The sequence below is a fragment of the Nanorana parkeri genome, unplaced genomic scaffold (genome assembly GCF_000935625.1).
Source record: "Nanorana parkeri isolate BGI_ZX_2015 unplaced genomic scaffold, ASM93562v1 scaffold1203, whole genome shotgun sequence".
Lineage (NCBI taxonomy): Eukaryota > Metazoa > Chordata > Amphibia > Anura > Dicroglossidae > Nanorana > Nanorana parkeri.
In genome coordinates, this window is record NW_017307471.1 from 37,331 (window position 1) to 60,207 (window position 22,877).

The 22,877-nt window shown below is 40.7% G+C and overlaps 1 protein-coding gene across 1 annotated transcript in view; it reads right to left on the reverse strand.

Moving 5' to 3' along the window:
* Positions 1–4,905: 4,905 nt before the first annotated feature.
* The window catches only part of AMMECR1 (Alport syndrome, mental retardation, midface hypoplasia and elliptocytosis chromosomal region gene 1), a 55,141-nt gene continuing 37,169 nt past the window's right edge, over positions 4,906–22,877 (reverse strand). Inside the window, exons 4-6 of the mRNA XM_018568538.1 lie at positions 14,698–14,788; positions 8,123–8,219; positions 4,906–5,328 (exon numbers count right to left, since the gene is read on the reverse strand). Coding sequence (XP_018424040.1) covers positions 5,214–5,328; positions 8,123–8,219; positions 14,698–14,788 — 303 coding nt within the window. The 3' untranslated portion in view covers positions 4,906–5,213. The remainder of the gene's footprint in view (positions 5,329–8,122; positions 8,220–14,697; positions 14,789–22,877) is intronic.

Here is a 22,877-nt window from a genome sequence, read left to right on the forward strand (position 1 = left end):
ATGTGGTGTTGGGACAATGTTTCAGAATCGGAAACGTTTTACTGCCTTAAAAAATAAATAGTTAAAAAACTGCAAACAGACTGAACATTTGAGGAGTTGATCTGTGAACTCCATTGATTAGACTTGCTTTGTTTAATAAAAAAGGAATTGGTTATTACGTGAATTAACTGAATGTGAAAAGTTAATGATTTTCCATTTGAAGGGACTGTTCCCAATCATTTTGTTATTCTAAAATGCATGACTATTTACATGCTGGTTGCATGTGCATACTTAAAAAGCATTTGCCCAGTTTTATCTAAAATAATTCCATTTTCATTAACCTCCTTTATTAAACTCAAATAAAAAAAACAGAAAAAATGAATTCCGCAGTGAGTGTAATTGCATAGCTGGACCCTGGCATTAGACAGGTAGATGGGAAAAACAGTTAAATGGCTTCAGATTGTGTTTTAAGGCTTATGTTCGTGATTAAACATTTTCAGTAACATGCTTCAATCTAATTTCTTTCATAATATACACTTTAAAAAGGGGGGATCTGGATCTCTAACGGAGGAAGAGTTCACTTAAAAAAGAAATTCAAGGTTAATTGTAGCAGGAAAACTATGGCACATCTAAAAATGTGTGTTGTAGTGTACAGCGGGCAATGCCTTTAAAACTGAATCAGTTGCCAAAACAAGCTCACAGAATTCTGTAAAAATGGAGAAGTGATGGAAGAAATTGTCCACTAAGCCAATCCAAATAAATTAAAAAAGAAGTTTAACGATTTTCATCTTCTAACTGAAAGGACACCTGGTACCTGACTGGATTCTACGTAGCTTCCACTTTTACAATTTTTTATAAAATAACCCTTAGGAGATTAAGTCCCCACCATTAATGGAAACAGCCGGCGATTCTCCCAATCAGGAACCATACATTAGTTCCAGCTCACCTTAAGCCCTCATTCACACAAGTAACGGTCGGCCCTTACAGATCCGTGCTAAGTGCACGGCCATAACGTGCCGCTCCCGGGAAGGACAAGTACTGCGTGTGATTTGTACGCAGCAGCCTGTTCTCTATGGGAGTACGTGGCTGTACGCCGCCCTACGCTCACCCAAACTGCACGTCCGTGTGGGTGTCAGGATGGATCCTGTCTGCGTCCGAGCAGTGACACCCGCACGGACGTGCAGTACGGGTGAGCCTAGGGCGCCGTACTCCTATAGAGAACAGGCTGCTGCGTACAAATCACACGCACCACCTGTCCTTCCCGGGAACGGCCTGATACGGCCGTGCACGCAGCACGGATCTGTACGGGCTGGCCGTTACTCGGGTGAATGAGGGCTATAACCTCAGCAAAGCTGAATAGGTTTAACTTCTCTACTATGGATCTAGAAAAGGGTCTATGAATTGGGAAATGACTGCTTCCGTGACAAGCGTTCTGCTTCAAATTCTCTAAGTTTCAGGTGTAGCCCCGTAGACCTTAACCCCACCCCAAAGACTTATATGAATCCATCCGTAAACAAGCTTACATAACAATCTTCATGCTATTTTTAAACAGCTACTAAGAGACGAATGCAGTTTTGCACTAAGCTGTACACAAAAGGACACACAAACAAATCCTTTTTGTGGTTTTTCAGTCTCCCCTAAGCCATGCTGGGAAGTATTGCTGACCTTGTGCTATCAAAACCTGCAGGATTGGCATTTCATCAGTATCGCATTATTACACTGGTAAGAAACATCTTGTAGAACATCTGCATATATCGAGGATTAGTAAAAAGAAAAAAAATCTGATATGAACTCGAGTTGGCATGACCAGTCACGGGACCTTGTGCAAGGATGATTAGCACCTTTAAATACATAGCATTTAAAAAATAAAGGAAAAATTCTAAAGCTCATTTTGACCAAAAAAAAAATGTTGCAACCTCTGTCAACAAAACCAAAACCATTTTGCTGTGCCTGTACTTATAAAAGAATAGATTTTTTTGCAGCAAAAAAATCATGATTTTACTTGTGCTCACTTTATTAGCTGGATGCAAAATAAGATCCAAAGGGGTGCTCTCCCTAAAAGGCAGCACAATAACTCCCCAGGAGAACACGACATGATGCAAGGGAAAAGAACCAAATGGACAAAAATCAAATAATTGTAACTCCATGCACCTGAGTGTGGGGAGGAATGGCAAAAATGAAATTCACACCCCCTTGGCATCTCCTTAGATAGGAGAGCCTACAATGTATTGGTCTGACAAACTTTGGAAGCTGCTCAGATACCGAAAGATCTCCACTGCTATTTGTTCTGGCAGCAAGTACCGTAATTTAAGGCATCCAAAAAATATCAGTGGGGAAATTCCTGCTACAGGGGGCCTGCAGCAGTTACTGTGACCAATGTTTTGAGCAAAATGATGTGGATGAAGGAACCACTTATGTCTAACAGCTTTGCTGCTAGAGTGGCTTACAATTTCAGGATCTGTTTAAAGAGCCATTTCCAGCACCAAAGAGGTTAAACATCTACTCGATTTTGTTAATAGAAGCTAGTCTAAGCTAAAGGCTTGTATTGCAAAAAACCTACCTAGTAACTTTTTATTGTCAACCCCAGTAAATGGACTGAACCCGATTCCACCACAATGTGCAGAGCTACTGCCAAATTCCTATTCTTTTCTCCAGCACTAGCAGGAGCCCTGGATGTAGTCCTAAACTAACACACAGCCACACAAAAGCACACTGTTTTGAATGCTTGGTTTCCTTAAGTTCAAATAATAGTACCAGATCTATTGACATTTCATTCATCTTTGTGGCTAAATGATCCAGAAAGCTACAAAATAATGGCACTTCAGAAAAAAAGGTAGAAATGCATTTCAATAAAAAAAAAAAAAAAAAAAAAAAAAAAAAAAAAGGCACTTCAGAAAAAAAGGTAGAAATGCATTTCAAAAAAAAAAAAAAAAAAAAGAAAAAAAAAGAAGAGCATGGTGGTACAGTCCATGTCCTATAACTAGACTACATCTTTACTCCTTGCAATATTAACAAATCAGAAATCCTTCTTCCTGGCCTCAAAGCCCAACAATTAACATCAGGTCTGGGGGGCTGACAGTACCATGCAACTCCATACATAGTCGTAGCTCAACTACGGATTTCATTATACAGATTTACCGAAAACAGAGCTGAAAAATGTTAAAATCCCCAAAGTATTCATTCTTCTTAAACTCAGAAGATATTGCTGCACTCAAAAGGACCACTGCTGCAAAACTGAAAATTAAAACTTGTCACATCAAAATATACGTTTCAATTTCATCATTACATAAAATTTCAAATAAAAATTTTTTTTTAACAATTTGAATCTCTAACATTCAAAATGAAAAAAAAAAGGGCCATTTTGGTTTTGTGGATAATATGCACTACCAAGGAGTTTCTTCATGTACCAAAACACCACATATGAGTGCCTGTGGCCTAGTTTTTGTCCGCAGGTTGCTAACCTCACATGACTTTACAGCTCAAAATAACATGCTTTGTCAAAACCTGCATTATGGTCTCTACATAGATATCTAGAGAAAATAATGCCGATCTTGACCAATTAATAAGGAAGCTAGCTCTAAAAATGACAGATGGACAATGACTTGGTATGTAAAATAAACAATATATACCAATTTTGAAAGGGGAAAAAAAAAAAAGGCGTAATGAGCCAATGGTTCAATGCAAAAAAAGAGTGTGTACAAAAAAACACAAGCCCTAAAAACGTTCTGCATGCGCCAATATTGGACTGGCTGTATTTTTCTATCCCCGTCATAACTATATTTTTGGAACGAGCACACAAGTTTAAATGGTAAATTCATGAACTGAACTTTAAAAGATTCAGTAGGATTTAGTATTAAAAAGAACCTAACAAAGCTTTTCTATATTCTTCACAAAAGGGTGAAGTTGACTACATTGTCTAATTCCTGCGTTTAGGGATGCTCCAGTCATCTATGGCATGCCCGCTATTGGCACTGCTACAGTACATTCAATAAAAGCCTGTCCACTGCCTAATTAGAGCATTCTCATGTTGTTGAAATAGAATGGAATCTTTCTGTCCTCACCATACACTAGAGCAAGGCAGAATGTGTTTCCCCATTCCTAAAAAAACCAGGAACATCTATTTAAGGACATTGCAAAATGAAAGTACAGATCCAAAATGTAAAACCACTGTTTCAGATTAAAAAATGACTCAACTGAAGGTTTACTTTGTTGTGACAAAGCTATAATCAGTTGTCCTTTAAGGAACAAACACATGAAATTTACCATGTATAACTCCCCCTTCGTAAGGAGTAAAAGGAGCAGACATGGGACATGGGATCAAGTGATGGAACCAGCACTGTCGCACACTGTTCATGAAACCAAAGACACAATTAATTCTGGTGATCCAGATGAAAGCATGTCATCTAACACTGCAAGGCAACTCTGAGGTAGGGTTTAAAACATTGTATGTATACGTGTACAAGTAAAACAGATGAAAGTCCCATGATCTGCACTTACTCTGTCTTTGCCGACACACTTTACATACATCATCTACAGGTCCTCATCACTTGTTAGCATTTACAGAAAAAAAAGGGATCAAATAAATTTTCTTCCAACAAATTGTGCATGAAATATTTATCTGCTGGATGGTCCACCTAAACTATCCCATGAGCTATAGAGTTCTCCTAAAAATATGTTTTTATAATCAGTTGAAATGCCAAGAATAATCTCTTCCAAAATGTCTCAAGAAAATGCAAGCTACCTCAGAGGGCTATACGAAATGCAAATAAAATAGATATGTACCAGATACTAACTAGCTGAGTGCATACACACAACTCATATCCATCACAGGTACATCATTACTTAATAAAAAGCTTCCTTCCATCCACAATCATTGAGAAACCCTGATCAGTAGGGAAAGGTTAGCGCAAAAAAAACCCCAAAAAAACTCTGTAAAATAAAAATAGAGTAAGAAATGTTAATGAAGAAAAAATATATATATATGCTGCAAAAAAACCTCAGTAGCTCAAAAATTTGTCATTAAAAAAGTAGACAAAAATTCATTGTAGGTACTTAATATGTCTTCCCACCCGTTGCCCTGATTAGCAATGCCAAAGAAGGCAAAGACCAAACAGGACAACGGAAACAATCATCATAAAATAGTACAGTAATAGAGATAGCTAGACCAAGAGGGAGCTGGGTCTCCTGGGAAGAGTTCTGCTGAGAGGTCTAGTGACTGGTCATGCGGCTCAGTGTCAGGAATAATGGTTGTATGGTGGGAGAGGGTGCCCGATGCCATTTTGAAAGTGATGGTGCTGACGGTGGGATATATATTCGGCATAGCTCATTGTCATCTTCTCGCTACGGTATCTGTAAAAGAGAAAAAAAACAAAAAAAACACATGCATGTAATAAAGCACAATGCTATAGCAGACAGCACTTGGCATATATTCGCCTAGGTTGCATCAGGATATTATGCAGTCTTTAACCCCTTTCCAAACAACCTATAGATTACCGTACAATGGCACAATGCCCGTGCTGAGGACATGTTAATAAACATTTCCCTCATGAGAGGCAGCAGTCAACAAAGCACGGCTGATAGCTCTCAATCCCAGCTGTCATTTGCCCACGAGAACTTGCAACCAATTAGAATGTTTCCTTGTCATGTCATCACCATGCCAGCCATGATAAAAGGATCACATGCAGGCTTGAAGCTCTACCGAGATAAATGAAAGCCTTCAGAAGAATAGTGTCACTTTCAGGCAGCAGTTTTCATGTGCAGAGCCATCTATTAGTTCAATTGTCAGTTAACTAAAAACAATGTTAAAAAAAAAAAAAAAATCACATCCATAAACTAATCATAAAAATATAGGCAAATTAGTCATATATTGCTGAGTTAACAGACATGCTGATGGTTGCTAAATTTGGCCTGGGCATCTAGACATTATTGACCACTGGTCTCAAAAGGGGTTAAATGAGATTTCAACTTTTCACAGGAGTCTGTGCACAAACAAGTTTTCGGGCTAATGGCCGTACGAAGTCACGCTCACACAAAAGGCCTTACTAATGCAGAAGCCAGATGACCAATTGTTTTTTTTTTTAAAGAAAATGCAAGCAACTGAGGAAAACATGCACACCATACAGCCTGATGGGGATGGACCGAAAACCAGACCGCTATAGTAAAGGTCAACAGCAAAACCTTTGTCTTCAGACAACACAAGAGGCCGACACCTCCACTAAACAATGACAGGCACGCAAACAAACCATACAGGTAAGCTAATAATGCTCCTTTAGCTGAAAGGCTTGACAAATCTTGGAGAAAAACTGAAAAGATTTGCATGTTGCATGGCATGAGAAATGGGAATTTGCACTGATCGCTGTGTGTGTACATTGCTCTCCTCTCTGACACGCTGTCACAGGAGGCTGATCGAGCGGTGTAGGGAGAAAAGCCCAGCCTCCTGTGACAGCGCTGTCTCCGCCCACAGACGGCTCTGCCGGACTGTGATAGGCGGCAGACCGGTGTGGGAGGAGACTGCGGCCGCTCACAGCGCTCTCCACCACAGCGCTCGGCCGGCTATCACTTTCTCTTCTCCCCGCTGGGACAGAGCAGCGCCCAGCGGGGAGAAAATAAATCACGGATGCGCCGATATATCGGCAGGAAAATGGCACTTCGGCATTATGCCAAAAGTGCCATTTGCGGCCGGTATGTTTCGGCGGCCGATATATATCGGTGCATCCCTAATATATATAATACATATACATATACACATACACATACACACACCAGCAATGTAGGCGCTCTATTACTTAACCGATACATTTTAAGAAAATGTGGCTAACAAAAGTGGGCTGTATACCCAATGTAAAAGAAAACCCGATTCAGATCAGTAAGCTGATCTGCCCATAAAATCCTCTGCGCACGGAAACTTAACAGCTTGGCAACTAATGAAGTTGATAAATGTAGGTCAGGGCAGGACAAGGGCAGCTCCAGTGAAACCAGAGCTGCAGACATAGGCTTACACAGGATGTGCACAAAGTGTGCAGGCCTCAGATCACTGTGCTAATCCCTGTATAGTTGAAAAGGGTTGCAAAGCCTGGTGTCTGCTTCTGTATATAGCTCTTATCCCCTGGGAACCACTACATTAAATCATAGATGTAGACGCCATACCAAAACTGATCACAAATATACATACAGTACATGCAATACAGAAATATCTTATTTCCAGCCCATCAAAATGGACAAACGATAACCCATAACAATATGTGGGTGTCGTACTTAGAAGTCAAATGCAACATGATTCTTTGTTACTGTATGAGTTAATCTCTTGTAGGACTCCACTATTACTTCTCTATGTGCTCTTGAGGTGCATCCATCAGTTTAGGCCTCCTTCACATGGGCAGCAAGAGGGCAATAAAACCACACAGTTCATATGCTGTTTCCCAGCCCCACTGCGTCTCTGGCTGCAGGCTCCACTGCAGCTGAAAAGCTTTGTATTCATTGCTGAGGCTGGAATGCCTTGCGCCGTTGTATAAAAATATACAGGACAGTGTTTGACGGGCGGTGCCACTTGTCAAGCACGATAATTGCAATGAAAATGTACATGGGGTAAAAAAAAAACAAAAAAAAAAAAAAAAAAAACTTACTTTGCAGCATGCCGGCTCCTATACATAACACCATTCTTCTGGGCAATGCGGAGAGTGAGGGATGCGACTCGAAACTCGATCAGTAATTGGAGGAAGAGAGATGTCACATCTCTGTCCCTTCCACTCCTCCTCCAATCACAGAGTGCTTTGCATTCTTTGAAAAATTTCAAGTACATACAAAACTATTATGGAGGATCAGTGTAGTCAACCTAGACTGCTCTCTGATTTTAACTGCAAACACCTTCTCCTCTTTCCTCCATAAGATGGGGGAAGGTGTTCTAGTTTACAGACTAGAACTGAAAAGGGTGATAACACCGTTTAATATTTCAGTTTAGTACACAGAAACTTACAAAGGCACCAGTATTGTGGCAGGATCAACTGGTATTTTAATGTGCTTGCAGAAAATGTACATAGCCTGAAAAAAGTAAACTATTGCTACCATTACACTTAAAAGTTTTCCATTCTAAAACTAAAGAAAACATTTTGTCATGAGTTGGACTTTCAGTATCTGCTTGTCATACCTGGTCAGTTTAATAGTTTTCCTGAAGTCATTACTGATTGCAGCTTTGTATCCACCTTTCCTCAATAAGGAATCTATAGTTTGTATGTGGTCCCAACCTGCAACACAAAACATAAAAGCCAGTGTTTGTGTGGCGTGTAGGTCTGAGTATGCATTAGAGGTTCTATTTTGTTTAAAGTGTATATGAAGCAAAAACATTTTCTTCTAGTTTTGGAGTAGGGAAGAATTAGAATCCCTGTCAGGCTTTTACTGCCGTCAGGGGTTCCGTTAAGAGATTTCGTCTTACTTCTTGCCTTCTTTCACCAGTCTGCAACAGGGACACAAATCTGTCAGGGGGGTTTAGCTTACCCCTACTCTACTAAAGGGTCTGTCTTTCTGTTGGATTTAAGCCAGGTATACACAGTTCTATTTTGTAGGAATGCACCAAAATTTCAGCCAAAAATGGTACTATGGGCAAAATGGCGATAGTACAAAAACAGGCGAAAATGCGGTGTATCCCTAGCCTTTCCCCTCCCCGATGGGCGCGGGCTTCGGTCTGTGTCCCTACTGCCTATGTCGGCAGAGGCAGCGGGGATTGGAGGGGACACAGAGCCGATCCAGCTACCAGGGCCTTGCGGGGAGGAGACAATCTGTCAGGAGGCCGAGCGGGGTGGTGAGTGGAGGAGACCGCCGTCAGGGGGTTGAGCGGGGCGATGCTGAAAGGAGACCACTGTCAGGAGGCAGAGTGGGGTGGTGCGAGAGTAGACGGCTGCCAGGAGGAGATGGCCGTTATATCTCTACCTGTTCATTTATGAATGGGGACATAGTAGGCATTTACTATCTGCTCACTTTATAAATGAACAGGAAGCAGCTCAGTACAGAGGCTTCCTGTCAATTCATGACAGGGTTTATAGTAAATATTTACTATTCCCAGATTGTGAATGGGGGAATATGAGGGTCTGTTTAAACCCCTGATATCTCCCGAAGCCTTGAATAATAAAAGTTAAAAAAAAATAAAAATGTAGAAATATTTTAAAAGGTTGGGGAAAAAAAAAAGAAGTAATTATCGGTTTCGGTCTGACAAATTTTTTACATTTGTTTCGTTCTAAAAATTTTTATTTCAGTGCATCGCTACTACTTTACTCAACCCGTGGGCTAAATGAAACGACAGTCCCCTGCCGTTTCCTTTGTATTCCGACAGAATACCTGAATGGAGCTTGTAGCTGACTGGCCGAGAATTGTCTAACTGGCTCCTTCGATGAGCTGATCGAGGGATGCTGAGCGGAAGGGCGCAGACAGCAGCACCCACACAGCGAATCTTGAACCGGCTGAGATTCGAAGTGTGTATACCCGGCTTAAATCACAAGAGAAGGTAAATCTCTAACATAGATGGATAGCAGTAAAAAAACAAAAAAAAACGACATAACTGAAGTTTTCAGTTCCCCACTCAATCCAAAATGAAGAAAAACCTTTTGGCTGGACAGACTTTAATGGATGCAATAATCAGCAAACCACCTTAGCACTTATTTCTTCACATTTATTAAGTATTGGGGATATTTACAAGGAGTGTCATGAGGGTACTTTCACACTATTCTTGTTGTACTGCGCTCCTCAACTATGACCACTGCATGTTATCTTAACTGCATATAATTTACACATTTTACCGCATACGGTTAAGCAAATTTTGCATAGTCTGCAAGATGAGCCCATATTCATTTGTAAATCTTCCACTATATATGCTTGACTTACAATAATAATATCATAATATCTAGTCTTATGCATGAGGGTTAAAACTGCTTTTCTGTACCATTCTCGAAGACTGGCAACTATAAACACCTGCAGCTTTGAACTTTTTTTCCCCAAAAGCCAGGCTGGGCATACTGTGGGGCCATCGGACACAACTATGCCCTCAAATGGATGATAACTGTATAAGGGCCATGGCATAGTAGTGGGGCTACTGCACAGAAAATGTTGCAAGTGGAATGGAACTATAACAAAAATAGCCGACAGAGCTTGAAGGCACAGCATACTGTCAATTCTGCTTGCAACTTTTTTTTAAAACACATTAAACCTGTGTCAAGCACTTTATTTTACAATATTAAAGAAAATGTTAAAAGTGACTAAAAATGCTTACATATACACCTGCTAAAAATCTTATGAAGAATGCTCTAAAATTTAAATACAGCAACAGCATGCTAAGATTTCTTTTCAGTAGAGAAATGGAAATGTTACAGTACAAAACGTGTCAGCTAAAAATGCTATATAAAGAACATTTGTGTAATGGAAACACTGCATTCTGTTACACTTTGATGGGACAATCTTCCATAAATGGCCATGTCGTAATATGCTACATAAGGGAGTCTTTTTAAACAAATTCAATACTGTCAATGATCTGTGGGCCAAGCTGGGAAATCTTAAATTTATGATTACTAATAGTTTACAAAAAGCTGGCACTGAAGTATCTATTTTATATCGAGTGACTCTAGAAAGTAAAACTGCAGCTGAATGCATACTTGAAATACATAAATGTTAGAGAATTATGGGGCGAGTGAAAAAACCCCCCCATAATTCAAGCTGATGTGCGCCACTGAAGCTCTCACAGATCAGCTCTACTGATCAGGAAGCCATCGAACACACCGCCGATCATGAGCTTCCTGATCCGCTCCCTGTAGAGAATAGTGACCGTCAGTCACAGCTCCCCGCAGGGATTCACCCCTCCGCTCTCTGTTTCTCTAGGGCTGACTAAGGAACAGACAGGAGTAGACACAGCTGGTTCTACTTCTAGAGAGGCAGAGCCAGCTGTCAATCAGCCAGTGGGGTGGGTCTCGACAATATTGTCGGGATCCGTCTCGGCTGCTGCGTAGCTCTGCACTCAGCAGATAGCAGGCAATATACTGAGTTTTGGGTCACCGGAGGACATTAGTATATGTCCCCCCCCGTGACTCTGAAGAGAACTACGGCCAAAAAAGGTTGCCCCATAGATCTCCTTTAACTGCTTTACCTACAAAAGAATCTAATTCTGGTCTTGAGATTTACACACACAGAAAGGTGACAATTATTTCATGGTTTAGCAATTTAAAATCGTGTTGTGGCTCAGATTTACCTATGCCTCCATGCTGGTCATGGGACAATAATTCAGAATCATCTCCTCTGTCTACTGAGCAGGGAACTAACCTAGGAAAGGGTTCTAGTAAACCAGGCCATAGAACAGAGCAATTATTTTGACTAGAAGTGGTAAGCAAATCACAATAATGACTGATTAAAACTAATTAGGTCACAAGGGGGCATACACCTGCAAGTTGCCTTAATGTGCAACTTGCAGAGCCTGCAAGTACCTTTTTTAAATCATTAAATCATTTTCTGTAAGCCTAGAGAGCTCTTTGATCCAAGGTGGAAACTAAAACATAGGTTTCAACCTTCATACTTCATTATATACCGAGTTAGGCCTTCCCACAGCAATTCATTAGTCCAGTGTAAGCCTTAACAGGCCACTTAGGCCCTTGAATTGGACAACCAAATACTGCAATACAGGCTTAGCTCAGGACATTAGTCAAGACCTGTGAACCTGGTATGCCAGAGATCACATAGCTTACTAAACAAAAGACAATTTGGTAGTATTGTTTGATCATCTACTACATGAAAATAGAGATGGCTAGTACAAGGTTTCCATTTTATAGATGATGAAAGCCATCTTGGGGAAAGAGGTGGACAGCTCAGCAGCTAATCACTATAATTACACCGGAATCTGCAAACATTTGCTTTAGCCAAGTCTGAAATGTGTTAGGCACCATCTTTTTTTTCTTTTCTTTCACCTCAACTATGTGACTTTTTGGATTTGTCAAATGCTGCTCACAGAGGGTCAAGATATAAACAATCCTTCCCGTCATAGAAACACAAACTAGTAAGACATTACATACAGAAAGCCTGCCAGGTTTAAAAGGAATCTGTTCTTTTAAAAGTATTGTACATGTGAATTAATTTAAAGCTAATCTCCAGCCAAATGTTTTTCTACTTTTGGATACCATATAGAAGGTTAAGAACGTGTCAACATATTATTGCTGCCTGTGCCCTCATTGGCAAGATTTCTCCTCAGTTCGTGAGACACAGAACAGAAAGTGAGTAAGTTTCCCAATGGGAGCACAGGCATCAATGAAAACATTTTTACAATAGAGCAAGGAAGGTTTTGAACCTCTGTTAAGGCTTTACTGCTGTTAATGGCAAAAGAATTTCCCTTCACGTCCTTACTGTTCAGATGATGGGTGTCAGAACAGAAATCTTCTCTTTAAGAACAGATACTGTATTTACAACTTTAGAAAACGCAATGCCTCATCCACACATTTTTATGAGTTTTAATATCATTCAAACTGCAATTACCTGTGTTCATGTGCATTTGGTTTAGCTGCGTTTAGAGAATTCCAAGGTCCATTTAGAAACTCTAAACGTACGTGAAAATGTGTAAATGCAGCTAATCCTGCGTAAAGGAAGATACATCTAGACATAGAACATCTGGGAAGCATAAATGCAAAAACATATATAGATATATACACACACACTATATTATTTTAATTTTTTTTCAAACGTAAAACATTTTTATGCCATTACTATAAGTTCTCGCTCAAAAAAAAAAAAAATTCGACATTCACGGCAATTCCACATATGTGCATTATTTCCACCTACCCATAGCAAAGCCCCAAAACAATAGTGCACATTGTGCTTATATAACACCTAAACACAATATAACTGGCGAACTCATCTCTTCAAGGAAGCCGATCCCACCTCAACCTAACCACTCAACCTTCCCGTTCTCAAACAATCCATCCCCACGCAGCTACCTCCTCATGTATCACTGGCCCCTCGATTTTAGATTGTAAGCCCTCAGGGGCAGGGCCCTCCTTACCATCTTGTCTTGAATTGTATTGTGGTTGTAATGTCTTCCTTATATAGTGCTGCGCAAACTGTTGGCGCTATATAAATCCTGTATAATAATAACCTACCTTTACCTATTTTATCTTAATTTTAAATTTTTCTGTTTACTTCAGCTTCTGTTCTAGTTATGAGAAAATGGTTTACAATATTTCTACTCTCCTCACAGAAGAGAAAGACAAAAGGAGAGGCTCTTACTTGTGATCACATGATCAGGAGCTGGTGCTTTTGGCTCCCAAATCATTAGCTTGAGACCAGGACTTGTCTGTGACAACTCAGTGTCAGTGAGCACTATGACGCACACTTCCATGACACTGCATATATGTGTTTTAGGAATGGTGTTACGTAACCTAAACGCAGGAGTGAGTGTGTGAATGTGGCCTAACCCTTCCCCAATATATTTAAAATAATAAAAAGTTTGGTTGCAGTTTGGCCTCAAAGTTAAAGAAATACAGATACCAGAAGTCCCATTAAGGAAGCCGGGTGGCGTGTAATGACTCAAAGTCATTAGTAAGTTCCGGTATTGGAATAGGCATCAGGAGCATTTGGGCCAAATACTCTGTACTAGTATCAGTGCGCATCCTTAATACATTCATATACATTCTGTGCTTCTTGCTACAGTAGTGTTGTGTTTCACTTCCCTTATCTCATTCTAGATGCATGTGTCATCTCAGACCCCGTAATACATTAAGAGCTCCCTGGGCAGCCTAGTCATCAAGGGCTCTAGCTGTAACTCCCAACATACAGGTCACCACTAGAGGGACAACTTCCAAGTCTGTATAAAACATCATGAAAGTATGTCAAAGCAAGTAGACCCTAAGGAATACCAGCATCTATACTAGTAATTATACCAATAGGGAGGAGCACACATTACTGCAACTGTATCTCAAACATATCTGACTAGCGAGGGCACTTAAAATATGTAGTTTGCACATAACATAAGTTCAAGAAAAAAAAAAAGTTTAAGAAACAGCTCACTGGGCTGAATGACTAGATGGCATCTGATGTGTTAACGCTTTGAAATCTAGCAACAAATTGAAATAGATATGTCAACTTAAAGTTTAAACAAACCTGTTGGCCATTTCAAAAACTTTGAAATAAAAGTTCCGGGCAAGAGACACCATAAGGTTTATATTCTAATCCTTACAAACAACCCTCCTATGGTTACAACTCTGATGTGTTTGTTACTAAAGGCAAAACTTCTGGGCTAAGCTCTGGCAAGTTGCCATTCTCCTTGCCCAACAAATGTAATTCTGTGGCCGTTTGGAGCCCCCATACTGAACAGGATGCAGTCAGGTGGGAAGACTTAGGTCCCAACTCAGGGAAGTTAACCCCCTAGTAGAGTCAAACTATATCAGAGAGGCACATGGGAGGGGTTTCTGACTCACAGAGATCATTGGCATCTTGTATCCGTGTTTAGAGAAAATGTTTACAGGTTAAATGGTTGATGGGTTAAAACAATTACCGCTTACTAGTCTTAAAGTGAAAGCACTATTTACTGCATTTTAAACAGATAACATTTACAAAATGATTCAAAGATAGAAGCCTTACAATTATAATCTGATCCACCATCTGATCTGACATCACTGCAAGGTCACATATTGTATTTCTGGTTTGTATGTAATTTTTTTTAACTCTTTAACCAATTGTTATGAAATAAAGTACATCAATGACCTTGCTCCTTTGCAACCTCCGGTAAGTACGTGGCGGTTCTTTTGGATCCTTTTTCATTGATGAATTCTATTCTAATGCCATGTACACCCACCTGAAAGAAACCGGTAGTTTGGTTAGTACATTGCAGCACAGATAATATAACAATTATTCTAGAGCTGCTTGGAAGGTCACAAAGAATTTGGGCCCTTTTCTTTGCTTGTCCTTTAGAAGTTAATGCTGCAAAATAAAAAAGGAGTTTATATGTTAAACTGGAGGTATAAAAAACAGCAAGCTGAACTGTCTGCAGAGAGAACAAGTGAAGCATGCGCAGCTAAATGACAGACGTGATATTGTGTAGATGTCGGCTATAGTGGAAATAAAAATGACTGTGCAAAGTCTATGCTACCTTTAGACTGGGCTCACACCTAGGCGACAGCCTTTTTGCTGCACATTTTATGCGCATAAATCAGATCGCACGTTTGTGAGCCGATTGCAGCTCATTGACGTAAATGAGCAACCATGCGTATAACACGCACAAAAACACAGCATTCGCTTGTTTTCAAGCATTTTCTATAAGGTCTATGGGGCTAAAACGAGCGGTAAAATGCCACATTTTTTTAGGGCAGAAAAAGCGCTACAAAACGCTCAGTGTGAACCAGGCCTAAGTGATACCTTATAAGTAGATGTGGACATCTTAATCCATCTATGATGATGCCCATTCACAAGGAAAGTAGCCGCTTTGTGCACAAGGTTCATATATCAGATAAGGCAGTCTATCAATCTGTTAAATATCACTTTGTTTTTTGCATCATACCATATGTAGTGTCATTTACTTAAGCAGGGACTCAAAATACTTCTGTTGTATTTAAAGATCTGAAACAAATTGAAATGCTCCAATTTCACAGCTGCCATAATAGAATGCACACAAAGGAACAAAGCGTAATGATGGCTCTAACATCACCTTTTAGGAGTGCATTAAAGGCAATGCTGAATACGTTTCCCATACTCCTTTGCAGAAGATTGCTTCACAACTAAAATAACTCATGTCAAACAGCTACATACACACACACACATATATACACACACACATATATATACACACACACACATATATACACACACATATATACACACACACACACATATATATATATATACATATACACACACACACATATATATATATACACATATACACACACACACAGTGGATAGTTAAAAAAAAAGATAATTAACTTCAGAATTTTTAATGTGGCCTATAATTTGTGCAATTTAATTAAAAACAAACTGAAATCTTTAAAAAGGGGGGGGAAAAAAAACTTACAATAACTTGGTTGCATAAATATGCACACCCTTAAATACTTTGTTGAAGCACCTTTTGATTGTGAGAGCATTTCCTGTGCCCAGCCCTCACCCCACAGATTTTCATTTGAATTCAGGCTCTGGCTAGGCCATTTTAAAAAACTTTGATCATCTTCTGGGAAAGCCATAGTTTTGTTGATTTGGAGGCATGCTTTGTGTCGTCATGCTGAAATGTTAAATTCCGCCATTATTTTTTTTTAGAAGAGGCCTGTAGGTTTTGTGCCAAAATTGACAAATATTTGGAACTGTTCAAAAGTCCCTTCACCTTAACTAATGCCCAAGTTCCAGTTGAAGATAGACAGCGCCAAAGCATAACGCTACCACCATGCTTCACTGTGGATATGGCGTTTAGTTTCGGAATTATGGCCAAAAAGTTAAATCTTTGTCTCATCAGACCATAGCACATTTTCCCACATGTCTGTCAGGCTTAATGTAGGTTTTTGCAAAATGAAGCCTGGCTTGGATGTTTTTCTTAGTAAAAAAGGCTTCCAGAATATATATATATATATGAGATATAGTATCTTTATACAGTTCAGTTAGTACTGCTGAACCCAAAACAACGAATTTTGCTGGTAAGGACATTTCTTGGCAAATGGTGCGTGAGCAGGTCTGACCGATGTGGATAGAGAATGTGTGGGTTACCTGAAGCTTAGTTGGAGTTAGGTTACCTACAAAATACAGGCTTGATTAGTCCCATCTCCTGAAGAATAGGAGTATTCTTTCTTAAGAAAAAGCTACTGTGGAAATAGTGGGAAAATGAGAGCTTAGGGAAGCTGTGGTTTCCTTGATGTTTTAAGAGTGTATTGAGCAATATTGAACGGTGAAAGGCATGTGTCCTGGCTCTTCCCAGATGTCAGTACTGAGTCAGCTTTGGGCGCACTGACTAACCAGTAACTTGGTGTAAATGTGACCACATTTATTATATTCTGGCATCTTACAGTGAAATTAGAAGCGTGCAGAGTTAAAGTGGACCTTTACCCTTCATTAAAAATCAGCTCTGCATTCTGATACGAAATAATCTTACATTCATTAAAAAAAAAATTTCAATTACAATGGCTTTCAAAAGTATTCTCCCCCCCCCTCTCATTTGATTTATACAACATGACTAACTACTTTGAAGATGCAAAGTATTTTTTTTTTTAATTGATAAACAATAGGGCGAAAAAGCAGAAAACTTGTGTGCACAACTATTCAACCCCCTCCCCCCAATACTTTGTAGACCCACCTTTTGCAGAAATTACAGCTGCAAGTCTCTTGGGGTACATCTCTAAGCTTGGAACATCTAGCCACTGGGATTTTTGCCCATTCTTCAAGGCAAAACTGCCCCAGCTCCTTCAAGTTGGATGGGTTTTGCTGGTGTACTGCAATCTTTAAGTCATGCCACAGATTCTCAATTGGATTGAGGTCTGGGCTGTGGCTAGGCCATTCCAAGACATTTAAAGGTTTCCCCTTAAACCACTCAAGTGTTGCTTTAGCAGTAGACTTGGGGTCATTGTCCTGCTGGAAGGTGAACCTCCATCCTAGTTTCAAATCTCTGGCAGACAAACAGGTTTCCCTCAAGAATCCCCCTGTATTTAGCTTCATCCAAAGTGCCTTCAATTCTGACCAGTTTGCCAGTCTATGCTGATTAAAAACATCCCCACAGCATGATGCTGCCACAACCATGCTCGTTTACAGGGTGATGAGGTCTTGGGTTTGCGCCAGACATAGCATTTCCCTTGAAAGCCAAAAAGCTCAATTTTAGTTTCATCTGATCAGAGTACCTTCTTCCACATGTTTGGGGAGTCTCCCACCTGCCTTTTGGCAAACAGCAAATGTGTTTGCTTATTTTTTTTTGTAAGCAATTGGTCTCTTTGTTGTCTCTCTGATTAATGCCCTCCTTGCCTGGTCCGTGAGTTTTGGTGGGCAGCCCTCTATTGGCAGGTCTGTTGTGGTGCCATATTCTTTCCATTTTTTAATAATGGATTTAATTATATACATAAACCCTAATCTGTACTTTTACACAACTTTGCTCAGTGGTGTTGCAGACTCTGGGGCCTTTCAGAAAAGGTGCATATATACCGAGATCATGTGACACTTAAATTGCACACAGGTAGCCTTTACACAATTGTGTGACCTCTGAAGCTAATTGGTTGCACCAGATCTTGTAGGGCCCTCACAGCACAAGAGGTGAATACATAAGCATGCACCACTTTTCAGTTTTATATATTTATAATTTTTTAAAACAATTTATTTTCTTGGATTTCACCACCATTTAGGACTATTTTACGTATGTCCATTATATCTATTCCAAATAAAAGTCCATTTAAATTGCAGGTGGTAATCCAACACAATAGGAGAGATGTCAAAGGGGTGAATACTTTTGCGCGCCACTGTACTGTTTTTCTAATTCCTGAGGCAGCCTGTGCCCAAGCATTGCATCCTGGGACAGTTGCATCACATTGCATTGCTGGGAAATCTCATCTGTAGTCCCATGAGATCTCAGGGAAAGGCATATTCATCCCCTGAGTTTATGTGCATGGTCACATGTGCCAGAGTTCCAGAAAGTAAAGGAAGATATAGTAATCTGCCCTTAGTAAAAATGGCCACTGTGAGAATAGGGAGAAATTGTCCATAAACAGCAGGGTCTGTAATACTGTGACACACGGACTACAGTGAATGCCAAAATAAAGACGTTTGTGAAAGGACACAGCTCACATTCGTAAGCCAAAGCTCATAAGTCCCATCCAAAATGCCGGGTGTCGGCCGACAGAAGAACGTTACGGCCATCACCAGTAATCCAATGTATGTAAAGCTGCACTGAACAGCCAGGACCGCCATGTTAAAAAGGTTTATTCCCAGGAATCTTCAATGTTACAAGCATGACAAAATCCACAGGCTGACATATTTCACCAAAAAGGCCTAAATCATAGAGACCAAGATAAAAAAAATAAAAAAAAAAAAAAAATCGGTCTCTATGATTGAGGGTTAGTTCACACCAGAAACTGCATCACAACGGCGTGTGTCTGCGCAGTTGCATTGCGATCCGTTTTCATGCGTTCAAATGCGTTTTTCCCCCTGGATGATGCCACAATCAATTGTTTTTTTTATGCGCTTGCACCGCGTTTTGATGCAGGTAAAATAGGACAAGCACTACTTTTTCTGACTGCATATGAACGGACTGCAATGGTGTGAATACAGCACGAGAAAGCCCATAGGAAAGCATTGTGATGTATTTTGACTGCAGCAGTCAAAATAAACGGACTGCATCACAACTGCATATGGTGTGAACTGGCCCTAAGCCTTTTTGGTGAAGCATGTCAGAGCCTGTGGATCGTCATGCTTGTAACATGCGTGCTAAAAAACATGAATTTTTATAGTCCATATTGTGAAAGGAATTCAGTGTCACGTAGCAAATGTACAATTCTAATCAGTGCTTCAGCCAATTGAATAAGGTGACAGACTATGAAACTGGGAACCTTTGCAGAACAGCCATCAGTGAAGATTTAAACAGCTGATTACCTTCAAAACACATCGGATGAGATTAAATAAAATCCCCTTTTATACCATGAGCAGAGCATACCTCACAGAAATTATACAATCTGTCATGTTATTTCTATGACCATTCCTGGAAATCACAAGCGTTGCTAGTACTGCTTCGTGTGTAATACATTATACATAACCTGTCTTCATATAGTACCCTCCATGAAAGAACTATGCAAAAAATGTAATTAAATCCACCGTCCTAATTTTTTTCTTAACTGGCTATGCAGGCTTTCAGTCTGAAGTCTTAGCAAAGGACATTTCCAACACAGGGTCATTTTTTTTTTTTTTTTAAAGAGCAGCCAATTGTATACTATCCAGCTTCAGATGTAGGATGTTATGGTTATTGGTAGGGATGCACCAATACTAGCATCGGTGCCGATACTGAGTATTTGGGCGACTACTCATACTCGCCCAAATGCTCCAATACCTCTCCTGATACTGGAACTTCCGGTCATAGGTAGATTTCCTCTGACTGGCGGTGCCGAGAGGGAACATGGAGCCAGGAAGCTGGCACCATGCTGTTTGTCCGGCTCAATGCTGATTGGCCAGGAAGCTGGTTTCCCAGCCAGTGTCGAGCCGGGCAACCAAATCTGATATGGCGACACGACCCCCACCACCCTGCAGACAACTCATTCCCCTCACATAGATCATGTACCAGTCCCTCTGCCAACTGGGCAGACACCGCTCTCCAAGATCTGCCCACGTCTCCTGTGTGCACAGCGCCCACGTGATCGACCCTCTTGGACCGGCTACTGCGCTTGCACAGGATTTCTGAATGAGAGCGCAGTGCATGGGCAGTCTGTGCATGTGCAGTAGCAGGCTGAGTGTCGATCACGTGGGCGATGTACACAGGAGACGTGGGCAAATCCGGGAGAGTTTGGAGAGCAGTGTCTGCCCAGCTGGCCGAGGGACTGGTACGGTAATGACTACTGCTAAGAATCTATGTGAGGGGAATGAGGTGCCTGCAGGGTGGGGGTTGCGTCACCATATTGTCAGATCTGTTAGGCCAACCTCGATGCCGATTGGCTGGGAAGCCGGCTTCCCGGCCAATCAGCAGCAAGCCGGCCAAACAGAATGGAGTCTACTTCCCGGGCAATCAAGAAGCCGGGTGGTGGGTAATGACACGGCGCTTGGCTTCCTGATTGTCTGGGAAGCCGGCTCTATGCTACCGGAAGTATCGGTATCGTTGAGTACAGAAATATAAATATTGGTATCGGTGCATCCATAGTTATTAGCCAAAGAGGAATATCAGTCACTTCAATTAAAATATTCCTTTGGCCTTATGATTTGTTTTCATTTTTGAGACAAAGGATTTTCTAATTGTGCAGCTACAGTTTAAAAACTCTCCTGTACTACTGTATATGCTGCATGTGCAATTGTAGATCACAGCTAGTACAAATAACCCCTGGCAGAGGAACAGTGAACGCTGGCAAATTTGTGATTTAATACATTCTAGCATATGCAAGGAATCACTAAAAGTTTCTCTTGCACAAATACTGTAGGACTGAGTAATGTCTCGTAAGCAGAGACAAATCTTTACTATACAGGATTTACATAGTACCAACAGTTTGTGCAGCGCTTAACAAAATAAATGTAGACAGTACAGTCACAATTCAATAAAAGGCAAGAGGGTAAGGAGGGCCCTGCTTGTGAGAAAGTACAATCTAAAATGGAGGAGCAAGTGATACAAAATGTAATAACTGTAGGGGAGGTGAGTTGATGGAAGACAAAAATTCAGTTTAAGTAGAAGCAGGGTAGGCTTCCCTGAATCGCCTATAGGTGGACAGGGTTGGAGATAGCTGGAGAGATTGGGGCAGAAATTTCCAGAGGTTGAAGAGGCTCTAGTGAAGTCCTGGAGGTGATTATAAAAGAAGTTGGTGAAGGTGAGAGAGGAGGTCTTGGCAGGAGTAAAGAGGATGGTTTGGGTAACATTTTGAAAGGTTGAGAAGGTATTTGTAGCTCAGGATAGAGCTGTAGAAGGCTTTGTATGATGTTAGTAATTTGAATTTCTATTAGTTGGGCGAGCAGAAGCCAGTGGGGGGATTGGTAGTGAGGGGCAATGAACACTGAGTGTCTGGTAAGATGGAGAAGTCTGGCAGCAGCATCCATGATAGGCTGAAGGGACAGGGGGAAGCTATGTAAAGGCAGGCCAATGAGGAAAGAGTTTTAATAGTCAAGGCGAGAAAAGGGAGTGAGTAAGTAGCTTTGGTGGTGTCAATTGTCAAGGCAGGAAGATCTGGACAGTGATTGGATATGGGGCCTGAAGGAGAGGCCAAAGTTCAGGATTTCACCAAGAACCCAGATATAACGGGAGGTACTAATTTTTGTGCTAATGATCTCAATAGGAAAGGTGTTGGTTTTAGATAAGTTGTTGTGACATCCATACGAATAAAGTCTGTTAGTAAATTAGAAATGCGCAAGGAGACTGAAGTGGTGAGCTGAGGTGTAGAGAGATATTCAGGTGCCATTAGATGGTATTGGAAGCTATGGAAGGCAAAGAAGATAGGAGGTGCAGATGGAAAATAGAAGGGGTCAGAGGACAAACCCTTGGGGGACCCCTACACAAAAAGGAGAGATCAAGTTGTAGGTAACAGCAAAGGTGTGCTTAGATAGAATACCCAGGAAAGTGTAGGAGTCCAAGGGAGTGACATTTTTTTTGGAAGAATGGGTGGTGCTTATCAAAAGCAGCAGAAAGGTTTTGAGTACAGATTAGTGGCCACTGGTTTTAGCAGTAAGTAAGTTGTTCAAGACTTTTAGAAGGTGGTGACTACTGTGGGCAAAAGTCAGACAGTAAGGGGTCAAGAAGGTTGTCATCAGTAAGGTAATATATATGGGTAGATTTTCATGAGGATTTGTATGAAAAATGCCATCGGAACAATCGAGAACACAATTAGAGACTACCTTGACTGTTCAAAATTGTGCTTGATTTACATTTTTATTTAGGCAGCCTTGTAAATCTGAGAAATGAACGCCTGTTGCTGAAAGAAGCAAGAGGCACAGACAGACCTAGTTGAGTGAGCCTTAACCAGAAAGGGAGGGACACTGCCCTCTAAGGCATAAACTTTCGTGATGATCTGCCTAATTCACCTTGCAATGGTGGATTGAGATGCAGGGAGCCCTCAGACAGGATGAAAAGTGTATCCACTTTACAGAAGCAGTCGCCAAAAACACCACAAGCAAACAGTGAAGGGAAATCTCTCTTTAGATAGGTTGTGGAAATAGATTAAACCAGAAACCAACTCTCAGGAGAGAGAGGTCACCCTTCCTGAAAACACTAGTAAACTAAGACTTGCTGGGAGTTGGTGTCTAAATGG